General features: G+C 26.8%; 1 protein-coding gene across 6 annotated transcripts in view; it reads right to left on the bottom strand.

Annotated features, from left to right (window-relative positions):
• Nucleotides 1-13,314, bottom strand: part of LOC124427936 (cell growth regulator with RING finger domain protein 1-like) — a 28,804-nt gene extending 15,490 nt beyond the window's left edge. Inside the window, exons 1-4 of one of the 6 annotated variants that reach the window (XM_046971400.1) lie at nucleotides 12,802-13,314; nucleotides 12,058-12,165; nucleotides 11,271-11,416; nucleotides 2,509-2,666 (exon numbers count right to left, since the gene is read on the bottom strand). In XM_046971400.1, coding sequence (XP_046827356.1) covers nucleotides 2,509-2,666; nucleotides 11,271-11,368 — 256 coding nt within the window. In that variant the 5' untranslated portion in view covers nucleotides 11,369-11,416; nucleotides 12,058-12,165; nucleotides 12,802-13,314. The remainder of the gene's footprint in view (nucleotides 1-2,508; nucleotides 2,667-11,270; nucleotides 11,417-12,057; nucleotides 12,166-12,801) is intronic. The other 5 variants (XM_046971405.1, XM_046971402.1, XM_046971401.1 and 2 more) reach the window with 5 other exon arrangements.
• Between the last annotated feature and the right edge of the window lie 549 nt (nucleotides 13,315-13,863).

The following is a 13,863-nucleotide window of genomic DNA, read 5'->3' as shown; positions in this document are numbered from 1 at the left end:
TCATAATTTATTTGATTAGAAATTCTTAGAAAAATAAAAATATATGATATGATCTATTTGATTAATATTAAAGCAAAAATTGTTATAATTTGTTGTTTCTAGAATATCCTTAGGAAAAATAAAATAAACTAGCTATCTACTTTATATTAAATAATTATCACATAATTCCTTCGGCAAAATATTTCGAATAATTAAAATAAATGACTTGAATATAATATATATGTTTCTTATCATGTTCACAAATGTTTAAGAAAAAGAATAAATATACCAACTATTAAAAAAACATCAAATTCTAAATAATTATAAAGTTATAAATTAACATAATTCTTTTACTAAATGTGGAAAAAACTAAATTGTTACGAATATTACATTAATCATTAAATATTATTAAACATTATATTATTTTCTCTAAAAAGAAATATATATATGTATGTATATATATGTATCAGTTATTAAATTATAGAAAAATTATATTATTATAACTTTTCCTCTTTTCTTTCAAATTTCACGAATAAGTAACACTTTACATTTGTAACATATTACTATATGTATTAAATATTTTCGAACATTATTAAACATTAACGTGTTATAATTTTCGAATGCATAATGAATGTTAACGTTTATAAAATTATATAATCTAACAAAAATAATATATATATATTTATCTCCGTATTTACTTGATGATTTCTGATTGTTGTTTCACAATAAAAAAATAAAAGAAGGAAAGAAAAAAGAAGAAAAAAAAATAAAGAAAACAAGTCGAGGCTAATAATAAGTTGCTATTAAAATAATAGAATGAGTTTGCCAAGAACGAAGTTGATGTATAACCATTACCCAAATAATATACATATATACATACATACATACATACATACATACATACATACATACATACATACATACATACATACATATATATATATATATATATATACATATATATATATATATATACATATATATATATATATATATATATATATATACATATATATATATATATATATATATATATATATATATATTTAAGAAGCTGATTCATTACATAATCATGAATTGTTGTCAAAGTTTTAGGAAAAGAGAGAGAAAAAGAGAGAGAAATCTTGAAACTTCTCTCTCTCTCTCTCTCTCTCTCTCTCTCTCTCTCTCTTTCTCTTTCTCTCTCTCTATTTTTCTAAGCAGACATTAATGTTAATAATTTTAATCGTGACACAATACCGTGATCCAAAAACATTACATAATATAATGCGTTCTGTCTTATTTTGGTGGCTGCTTCTCATGAAGGTGAAATCGGATGAAATAACTTAAAGAGAACTTACATGCATAAGAGAAAAAAAAAATACAAAAGAGAATGACGAAAGATGAAGGAAATCTGATGAAAAGTACGCTTGTGAAATGTGATGAAAGGTTGATGATGACGAAAATAAATGAATAGATATGGAAACGTTAAAATAAAAATATGTACATCTCATGATAGACTCTATCATGAAAATACATGGATGAAAGTGAATGGAAAATGGGAGAAGAAAAAAAAAGAAAGAAAGAAAGAAAAAAAAAGGAAATAAAAACATGAGATAAAAGTCGACAAAGAAGATAGATGAAAAGATATTTGATTACGAGATGAAAATAATAGATGAAATGGGATTTTAAGAGAATGATCGAAAATATAGATGAAAATTCAGGACAATGAATGAACGAAGCTTGACGCAAGATGATGATAAAAGATGACGATAGAAAAGAAAAAAAAAAATAAATAAAAAACTGCGACTATAAGAGACGAAAAAAAAATCAGGCAACAGATAAGGGTAAATGAATGGAGATGGAAATGAAAAAAAAGAAAACAAAAAAAAAGGAAATAATAAAAAATAAAAAAGAATAAAATGTAAATAAAACGAAAGACAAAAGAAGACGAAGCAAAGACGAGATAAAAGAACAAAAAGAAGACGAAAGTATGAATCAATTAAAATAGAGATAAAGATGGAATAAAACTTAAGACGAAGGAGAGAGAGAGAGAGAGAGAGAGAGAGAGAGAGAGAGAGAGAGAGAGAAAGAGAGAGAGAGAGAGAGAGAGAGAGAGAGAGAAAGATGAAAAAAGATAAAAATTACTTAATTAGACAATTAATTAATTAAAATAATTAAATGCGCTGAGACATAAAAAAGAAATTTAGAATAAAATAAAGTAAAATAAAATAAAATAAAATAAAAAAGAATTAAGAAAAGATAAAAAGAAAAGAAAAATAAGATAAAAATATAGAATGGAAGATCGAATTAGTTAAGATATGAAATAAATCGTTGTTCGTTGGACAATTAATACATCGTTGATCGTTACAAGGTTGAACGAAGGTAAAAAAATTATTCTGTGCAGAATAATATATATATATATATATATATATATATATATATATATATATTGAAAAAAAGAATAAACAAAGGTTTAAAAAAAAAAATAAAAAAAAAAAATAATAAAAAAGAAAAAAAGAAAAAAGGAAAAGAATGAGAATAACTTACCGGCATAGGTACTCTTGAAGCTTTCATGAAGTTTGAAGGTGAACGGAATGTGAACTTTCATCATTTCCATTTGCGGAATTCGAGGTGTATGTGCCATAACGCTGCCACCGCTGCCAAACATCAGCTCGTCCCCGTGTACACGTAGTACTATCATGTTCCTGCACCAACGAATCGTACTTATTTTCAAACGACATTTGTCATTTCATTTTTATTTTGTATTTTTTTTTCTCAACGATAAAAACTAGTTAATATTATCATCGTCTCGGAATGTAACGCAATATCATAGTCATTTGCGTTATCATTATCATTATTATTACTATTATTATTATTATTGTTGTTGTTGTTGTTGTTGTTGTTGTTATTATTATTAATTTAGATAATTATTATGACAATTATTTTATTATTATGACGATTAAAAAATTGAAGGAAGATTTGAGCTAGCTAAAATGAAGAGTTTAAATTATATTATGAGATAATTTTTTTCTTATAAGTGATGAAAGAGAAAAATATCATTAAAAAAAAATATTGTTAGATGCTAAAATAGTTGAGTGATTTTTAATAGGAATAGATTAGAATAAAATCAATCGATTTTAAACTTCAATCTTCTTGAGTATAACACTTCAATCTTCTTATCGTAATACTTAATTATTATTGCATGATTAATCGTAAGAAACGATTTAATTCATATTTTCTTATTATTGTCATGTCATTATTTCTAATATATTATACGTGAGTCGAACATAATCTAACTAGTTTTTTTTCTCTCTTCTTTTTTCCTCCTCTTATCGTTGAGACATATACTTGCAGCATATAGATACACAATTATGCACACATATGTATATGCATATACTTAAAATATACAGTAATAATTTTTAATATACTAATATCAATGGAGTGTTTTTATTGAAATCATACGTTTACATATATGTGATATATTAAGCGTATAATATAAAACCACTTAAGAAAATGTTTTTATGAAACAACGTACTTAAACGATATATTTTTTTTAATTATAATGCATCAATGAAATTCATTATATATCATAAAATTTTGAAAATTATACTACAGGAAGCACCTATAGATTGATACCAAAAAGATGACTACTACCATTTATAATTATCATTTCACTATACAATATCATTTTATATAAATGTATGTGTTAATGTGTAAAAAATTTCAATCTGTAAGTATATATATACGCAAATATGTATATATTAATAATATAATTTTGTTATTATTTTCGAGAGGGATTTTAATATTTATCTTAATAATTGATATAAATTATTCTTTTTTTTTTTTCATTAACATTTCTATTACAATAAAAAATCACTATGTTACACACACACACACACAAAACCATATAAATAATATAAATATATATAAAAATTTTTATATATAGAGTATGTGTAAGTGAGATATATACATATCATTATATAAGTGAGATAATATAAGTGAGATATTATATACATATCATGTAAGTAAGATTTGTTTAAGCATGACAGTACACATGCATACACACACACACAAGCACAACATATTTATGCAATTTATTTATATTTATTTAATTAAAAAAGAAAAAAAATTGTAAATTTTCTAACTTGATATTCGAAATAATGAAAAGCTTAGATTGAAAAAAAAAAAAAAAGAAAATAGTTTTCTAATTTGCACTATGACGTCTACGTAAACTAAAATGAATCTATTTAAAGGATGATATATTTTATCTCTCGCGTTTTTTTACTTATTTTTTTTTCCCCTCTAAAAACAGGTATCGTCATAAAAAGAATGATTTCACTTTACCAAAGATAAAATTTTAAATGAGTCATCCTGTACCTGTCTATATATATATATATATATATATATATATATATATATATATATATATATATATATATATATATATATAGACAAAAGAGGTGTGAAGATAATAATACTATTCGCAAATGATACGACTCATGAAATATGATTTCACGTGTATTGCGTTGAAAGGAATAAGAATTGCGTGTGGAACAAGAATAGAGAAGTCAGTAGAGTGAAGAAAAGATGATGAGAGAGACAGATGATACGCCTAAAGGAAGCAGGCGTGACCGTAATATGTTAGCTAAGAATCTCTCATTATGCAAGAGGCGTGCTTTTTCTTTCTTTCTTTTCTTTTTTTTTGCTTCTTATTCGTTACTACATACAAAAATAATACAATTTTCTACGAAATTATACAGAATGAAGATTTTATATTCGTTATTAGTGTCATTATTCATCTCCCCCTCTCTTCTTTTTCTTTTTTCTCAATATATATATTCTCTCCCCACCCCCGTCTCTCTCTTTTTATCTCTCTCTCTCTCTTATTAAAATTTATTATTATTATTATTATTATTATTATTATATATATATATATATATATATATATAATAAATGTTAATGTATATATAAATGTTAATAGAAACAATATAACATTATTATTATATACATATAATATTAATAATATTAATTAATTAATTGTTTATACATATATATATACAAACATGCGTATCTCTTTAAAATATTTTTCTATATACATATGTTTATATATAATATATTATATATTTTATTTTATAATTTATTATATATATATATAATATTAATACTATTAATTAATTAATTGTTTATATATATATATACAAACATGCGTATCTCCTTAAAATATTTTTCTATATACATATGTTTATATATAATATATTATATATATGTGTAATATATGTATATTGGGTTGGCAACTAAGTGATTGCGGATTTAGTCGTTTCCTTCTTATTTGAAATCCGGCAATCACTTAGTTCCCAACCCAATATATAATATATTTTATATTATAATTTATTATATGTTTTATATTATATACATATATATATCTTTTTCATGGATCTTATTTTTGTTTCTTTTTTTTCTTTCTTTTTCGTTCATTTTAATTTCCTTTTATCGTTATCCACGACGTTTTCAATATTGTTTTTCTTTGATCATCAATCACTCAATTTCCTTTTCCTTGATCTACCAGAGAACATTTTGAATGAACATTCAACGATGGAGTTACGTAAAGCTGCTGCTAAAGTATGTACGCTTAGCAACGCCAATGACCCAAAGTAATTCTCGTTTCTATGACGTCGAGACTTTTTTAGAAAGTAGTAGAAGTATGAGTATATACAGTGAGAAGAGAGCTTCTAAGATTCAAACAGGATATTCTTCTCTCTTTATCTCCATCTATCTGCCTACCTCCTGTCTGTCTATCTGTCTATCTGCCTGGCCGCCTGTCTCTCTCTCTCTGTCTTTGTTGTTAGGATGCAACGTTTCATGAATTTTTATATCTTTCGAGATTATTTTTTTTTTCTTTTTTTTTTTCTTTTTTTTTTTTTTAATTCTGAAGTTTTATTTCCTTTTTTTCTTTACTTCTCAAGAAAATTTATGATAAAACGTTCTTTGGATGGCTTTTTATAGATTCATTTTTGCATTTTTAATTTTCGCAACAACGTTCAATATATAACAGATTAATCAGCTGAAACTTTTAAGCACTATACATATAGATGGCTCAATTAATTTTTATTATAGAATGAAATTTGTTCAGAAAAATGTTTTCTTCGAATGATTTTGATATAACAAAGATACATATTTTTAGCTAATAATATCGATAATTATTTTTGTATTTTTATTTATTGATTTTTTTAATGGAACTTGAAATTCTTTCGTTTGTACAAAAGTTATGAGACAAATCGTGGACGGATTTAAAATACCGTTCACTTTTCTTTCTTACGATTACTAGAAATGTAAATATGAGAATTTTTTTCGAAGATCATCGATACAAGAGATATAATTTTGACATTTATTAAAAAAAAAAAAAAAAAAAAAAAAAAAGAAAGAAAGAAAGAAAGAAAGAAAGAAAGAAAAGAAAAAAAAAATTTATGTATTTCGTAATAACATCGTTATATTGTCAAATTAAAAATTTCATCAAATATTTAGTTTTTCATTTTACAAGAATAATCTCGAAATATTAAATGAACGTTTAAACTACAACGTTTTTTTTAAAAGTCTATTAACTAATTCCATACATACATTCGACATTGCTATTAAAATATTAAAGTGAATATCTTATTAATAAACAGTAATAATTGGGCTAACAGTAAATATGAAATTCGAGAGATGATTTTTTTTCCCCCCATAATGATTCACAATAGGAGAAATTTATGGAAGCTGAAATTTACCTTGACCTGCTTTTTTTAACACTTGTGAAAGCAACAAAATCATGTTCCATCAGAAGAAAAAAAAAAAAGAAAAGAAAAGAAAAAGAAAAAAGAAAAATAACTCCGACATACATATTTTAAAGAATATGTTATTCAGATAGAACTTTTTATTAACAGTATATTAATCTTCTCTAGTGTATATTCTTGCCCAGAAATTTCATCATAAAAAGCAGCTTAAGACATTCACCTAAGCATCTGCACGCGCGCGCACACACACGCACACACATAAAGTGAGAGAGAGAGAGAGAGAGAGAGAGAGAGAGAGAGAGAGAGAGAGAGAGAGAGAGAGAGAGAGAGAGAGAGATCTAAAATAACTAGCCGATAACTTCAGAGTTTACAATTTCATGAATTACCAAAAAATTCTTGTTACTATTATTATTTATTAATTAACCCTTTGCATTCGAAGTTTTTTTTCATTCATATTACCAGCAACTCGAAGCAATTTTAGTGAAAAAATGTTATTATTTTTTTAATTGTTTATGAATACAAATGTCTGCTGTTATCGAGAGCATAATTATCCGCGAGTCGCGACCGTCATTTATTACCAAAAGCGAAATATCCTATAAATAGTTTTTACGATTTGTTTTTGTCCTTATGTTAAAAACTGAAAATTATTTGCATTGTCTCCGTAGCGGAGCCCTCGTGTTTGAAGACAAATTTGAAATGGCTCCGCTCCGGAGCCCTCGAGTGCAAAGGGTTAATAACAAAAAAAAAAACTATTTGTCTTTTATATTTGTATTTATATTTACGTTAAAAAAAAGAAATGAGAGAAAAAAAAAAAGAAAACAGTTAATTGTACGTGCTACACCCATGTACAATTGTTTTCATTTTTTAAAATTGAATTGATGCTCGTTTCTAATCTATTTCTTATCAATTTGTATAGAACATTTATTTTTTAGGCGTGTCGTCTCCCATAATTTTAACGATCAAAGAAACGAGATAATAATCACGACATTAATATTATCTATTTTTTTCTTTCACACGTATAAGACGATTAAATGAAATAAAAAATACGACATAATTATTCTTTCAATTACAATTTAGATTAGGATACCGTTGAAATAATAATAATAATGATAATGATGAAAATAATAATAATAATAATAATAATAATAATAATAATAATAATAATAATAATATTTCTTGTTATTTTTCAAAACGTGTGAAATAATCATTTTTATTGAAGAAAAACAAACTTTACAGTCTAATGACTAAAAATTTTACATAGCAAACATAGTTTTATGATTTACAAATATATATATGTATATATATATATATATATATATACATACATATATATATACATTTATATATGAATTTTTTTTACTTGAACATATATATATATATATATATATATATATATATATATATATATACATACATATGTATGTATCTGTAAGACGCGCTTTCGACTTACCTACTTTCAAGATGCGTTCTCGTGAATCTACTTCATGAAAGTGACTTCATCATTCAAGAAAATCTTAAATATGTCGAACAGACAAAGAGGAAGAGAAAAGAGAGAGAGAGAGAGAGAGAGAGAGAGAGAGAGAGAGAGAGAGAGAGAGCGCGAACAAAACATATTTAAAAAAATAATTCAATAACATAAAAACATGATAAGATTCCATTTAGAAATTTTCTTCTTTTATTTTAATTTTCAATTATTTGAAAATTTCCTATTTTTTCAATATTTCCTTAAGAATGATATCGATATTAATTTTTATCTATCAACTTCGACATTTTCAACATTCTTGTTATCGTTGAAGAACGAAGACGAAGACAAAGATGACAAATATGCTGATGAGAATAACCATGATAACTATAGATGAAAAAAATAAAGAGAAGAACACGATGCTTGCATACTGCAAGCAATATACGATCGAAGAAAATATAACATAGGCAGTAATATGATAAATGTTTGATGAAGATGAAAGAGGCAGGAGAGGAGAGGAAAAGAGACAGAAATAGTTAGATAGATAAATAGGTTCGAGAGAGAGAGAGACGGAGAGAGGGGGGGAGAAGAGAAGGAGGGATATATTATACGTATAAGCAATATATGCGTGTTTTTTCTCTAATGCATATCTCGAAAACATATCATCGTTAATGAATTCGACCTGAGCTAACATAGATTTGTTCGCAATTTACAATGATCTCTTATGTTTCGTTTAGTTCGTTCTTCTCTCTTATTTCCTTTCAAAATGTCTATATATAAGAAGAATGATATATATATGTAATATCAAATACATATATCAATTAGAGAAAGAGAGAGAGAGAGAGAGAGAGAGAGAGAGAGAGAGAGAGAGAGAGAAATATGAATCTAATATACGTTTCTTCTTTTATGCACGTCTTAAAAACAAATCATGGTTAATGAATTCATTCGAACTAATACAGATTTGTTCCACATAACTTTTTATTTTTACAATGATTCCTTTCGTTTTCTGTTTCTTTCTTTGCTTCTTTTTCGCCCTCGTTTTTTTTTTTTAAATAAAACGTGAAGGATATTTTTAAATATTTGCTAAATATATATATATATAATATTTATATATAATGTTAATTATATATAAATACAATTGTTAATAGTAAAAAAAAAATAATTGACGATCGCACGCGCACGCGCGCACATACGCACACTATAATATTCTAAAATATACATATATCTATATATATTTATTTATTATATAATTTATTGAAAATAAATATTACACTTCACGTTATAAGAGAAACACTGTTCAATGAAACTGGAAGAGTGAGGGAGTGAGCGAATAAGAGGGACAGACAGACAGAGACGGAGAGAGACAAGGGAGAGGGGGAAGGGGAGAGAGAGAGATACGCAATATAAATTTCTGAACTTACACCTCTGAAAAACATATCATCCTTAATGGATTCGTTTAAAATAACATGAATCATTATAATCGTAGACTTATATATTAGGATTCAGGAATTCCCAATTTGATAATTTTTACATTTATTGATATTCTATGAATATTTATGATGAATACCAATAACTTTTAAAGATTTCTAAATGAATTTATCATTATTATGTATGAATATTCTAATTAATAACTGATCATTATATCGTTGAAAATAAGAGTTAATAATTTCTTTCATAATTATTCAAAATAATCTGAATGAGATTGAATAAGAAGATAAAAAAAAAAGTGACGAAGATAATTTCGACAAAAGACTACAAAGTAAGATTTTGAGGTTAGGATGCCGTTACGTTAAACGACTACAAATTATACTGGAGAAGATTTTCGGATGTGTGTCTTGTGTGTAAATGGAGCTAGGATCAATGAGAAACACGTTGCCGCACAATTTTAATTTGACGATCGTGCACAAAAACACATTTCTTTTTTTTTTTCGATGGTTTTTGACTACCATATGAAGTTGAGCGTCAGTCGTCATATACAAGACGGTTGTAGGCAGTTATTTGTCTAAATATTGCTAAAAATAGGACGACTATAGTCCCATCATTTGCGGCAATGTGTTAATATCGAGTTTATAAATTGTAAATTACTTCATCGCGTTACATAATAATCATGTAATAAAAATAATAATAATAATAATTGATATTATTTTTGTTCCTTAATAAAAGCAAAATATTTCGCAAGGTCCGAAAAGAAAAAAGAAAAGACAAAGAATCTTTTTTTGTTCCTTCCTTCTTTTTCTTTATTTATTATTTATATTTGTTTATTTATAATTCTCATTATTTACGAAGGACAAAAATGTAAAGTTAACCTTCAAGAGATTCGGATTTATTTCCGAGATCATTCGATACGACAAAACAAACAAAAAAAAAAAAAAGAAACAACAAACAAAAAAGCGAGAATTTTAACAATATAATTGTGCACGGATCGTTTACTTAAAGTTTTGAAAATAGTAATAAAATGATGTATCGAAGATCATAAAATATAATTCTATAATATCAGTAATCGAACGATCGATGTATTTATTTATCGTTTGTCGATCGCGACTGCTATTATATCGTATTCTTATTTATTACTTTGTGTGTATGTGCATGACACGTATATCTTATTTAACAAATATTTTTCAAATCGCATAACAGAAATATAGGGTTTCGATATATTCATGAGAAAAAAAGAAATGTAAATAAAAGATACTACCAATGTAAAGATCTGTATCTAATTATGTCACATATAATACATCCATGCAATACACCAAACCACACGTTCTTTTTCTTTCTAACTTCTTTCTTTTTTACTAAACTAACTTTATTTTTGTGTATGTATATCTACATATATATGTGTGTGTGTATCTAAAGATAAAAAATAGATAAATAGAAAGAAAAGATATTAATATTAATATATATATATGTATATGTATAATATGTATATTTATATATTATATACTATATTTTATTTTTAATATACATATATAAGAGATGAATTATGTATGCATGCGTGTACGTGTATACGAACTAAAAATAAATGATAAAAAAAAAAAGAAATACGTAAATAACAATTACATAAAAATATATATAATACATACCTCATAATAAATAAGAAGACACCGCAGAAACATATTAGTACAGCAAGGACGGAAAAAATGTTCGACAATTCCGCGACAGACACCAACATCGCCGTCATCTCGTTTTGTCTCACGATGTTACCTTTCAAATTCTTCTTCTTATTATCCTATATCACGACGCACCACCAACGAAAGAAAACACATTGTGAATACACACGCGAGTTCAACCAGGAGAAACGGAATCAAGTTAAGAGCGTTGGAAAGAGATAGAGAATGAAAAAATAGAACAAAAGAAAGATGATGAGAGAGAGAGAGAGAGAGAGAGGGAAAGAGAATAAAAGAAAAAGAGATATAGATGGTAGGGCGAAACTAACTTATTACTCATATGTATATATATATACATACTATATATATATGTATATGTGTGTGTATAGTTATGTTATATATAACAAATTATTATGCACGAAAAAGATAAGAAAGGGAAAACTTAACCTCACTTTTGCTTAACTTGAATAGATCTACGATATATTTATCCACGTTCTATAAAAATGTATGTGCACATATATATATATTATATATTATGTATATATATATATATATTATATATATATACATAAGCCAAATAAAGTTACATTAAAGGTAAAAAGGTGTAAAGAGAGAAAGAGAAAAAGAGGGAGGGAGAAAGAAAGAGAGAGAGAAAGAGACAGAGAGAAAGAGAGAGAGAGAAAAAGAGAGATAGAAGAAAAATGAAAACAATTGGGAGAAATGACATGCGACGTGCGTGGGTGTAAAGCTCGATAAAACGTACGACGACACGACGACAAAGTAGACGACGACGACGACGCAACAACGGCTGGTCGTCAATGGCGCGATGCCATCGGATTTTGGCGAAGTACCATCGGACTCATTCGTGCTTCTTCGGTACGAAAAAGAGAAGAATAGAACTAACGTATGAGAGAGAGAGAGAGAGAAAGGAGAGAGGGAGAGAAAGAGACGGAAATGGAGAGAGAGAGAGAAACAAGAGAACGATACGATCTCCTCACTCTTGTCGAACTCGTTCTACGCGACTGTCACGATTTTCTTCCCGTAGGTCCCATTATGAAATTAAAAGAAAAAGAAAAAAAAAAAAAAAGAGAAAACAGAAGAAGCAGTAGACGAAGAAAACAAAGAAGAAAAAAGACAGAGAAGAGAAAGAGAAAGAGAGAAAATAATGTAGTAGAGCGCGTACGTGTAAAATTTGGTTAAAATTATAAATAACCTATTATTATCATATATTTACTCTCTTTGTTCGCTTAGATATATTATTATAAAAAAAAAAAATATTAATGGGGATTGAAAAGAAGTATAATAGTAAATTTTTCATTCGATTTGATTCGATTTGATTTGACATAAATTGATCTGATTCGACTTGATTTGTATGTATGTACATACGTATGCATATATGTACGTTCGTTCGTATAGCTCAGTCGTAAGTAGTACGTTTGTTTTATTTTTCTTCTCTCTTTCTGTCGTTTCTACAACTGACCCGTACTATTTATATTTTCACGTTTACCTGTATCTCTTTCTTTCTTTCTTTATCTTCTTTGCTTGCTTGTTTCCTTTCTTTCTTTCTGTCTCCTTAACACCAATTTATTTCTTTCTTGCACTCTTAGATTATATTTTCTACCTTTCTCCAGTTCTACGTACGTTATCTCTTTATATTTTCTTCTTTTATCTCTTCTTTCTTTTTCTCGCTCTGTCTTTCTCTATCTCTCTTTTTCTCTATTTCTCTTTCAACATAAAACCGTCATAGAGTAAAGGCGATTAGCCGCTCTCTCCTGACGTTGCATGCCGACGAGGTCGCGCGAATCGGTCGATCGATAACTCTCTTCTTCTTAGCGCAGATCGCCAATTACTACCGGCTTCTCTTTTCTCTTTCTCTCTCTTACTCTCTTTTTATCTAACCTATACTTCAATCTATCCTTCTTACTTTTCAACAATTTCACCTTTTCTTTTATTAATCGTTTTAAGATATACTAAAAAGGAAAACAAAAAGATAAAACGCTTTTGTATATATTAATATTAATATTATTATTGTTGTTGTTCTTATTATTATTATTATTATTATTATTACTATTATTTTACTTCGTTGATATATTCTCTTTTAAACGTACGAAAAGAGAAAAAAGTTAGATCGAGAAACTCTCGTACTAATTTTATTATTATTATTATTATTATTATTATTATTATTATTATTATTATTATTATAATCACGTTTGATTAAAATTAAAGAATTGAGGGGAAAAAACGCGAATACAGCAACAACCACGAACCGAATCGTTGCTCGTACGGCCTAATACTGGCCGTGTCGGAACACGCTTTGCTCGACTTATACACGTATCTTCTGTCCTCCTACTCTACCCCTTCTCTTCATCTGTTTAGTCTTTTCTTTTCCTTTTTATTCTTTTCTTCTCTTTACTTCTCTTTTTCCCTTTCTATTTCTCTTTTTCTTTTCTTCCTTTTCTTTTTTTAGTGTCTTCGAACATCGTAACGACCTCTGGCGGTGCAATAAACGCAAGTGAATAATGGTAGGCGACGACTATTGCCGCTCCCTCTTTCGTTCGTTGACGTTTAC

Source organism: Vespa crabro, chromosome 11, assembly GCF_910589235.1.
Source record: "Vespa crabro chromosome 11, iyVesCrab1.2, whole genome shotgun sequence".
NCBI classification, from domain to species: Eukaryota; Metazoa; Arthropoda; class Insecta; order Hymenoptera; family Vespidae; genus Vespa; species Vespa crabro.
This window is presented reverse-complemented; position numbering and strand designations above follow the sequence as displayed.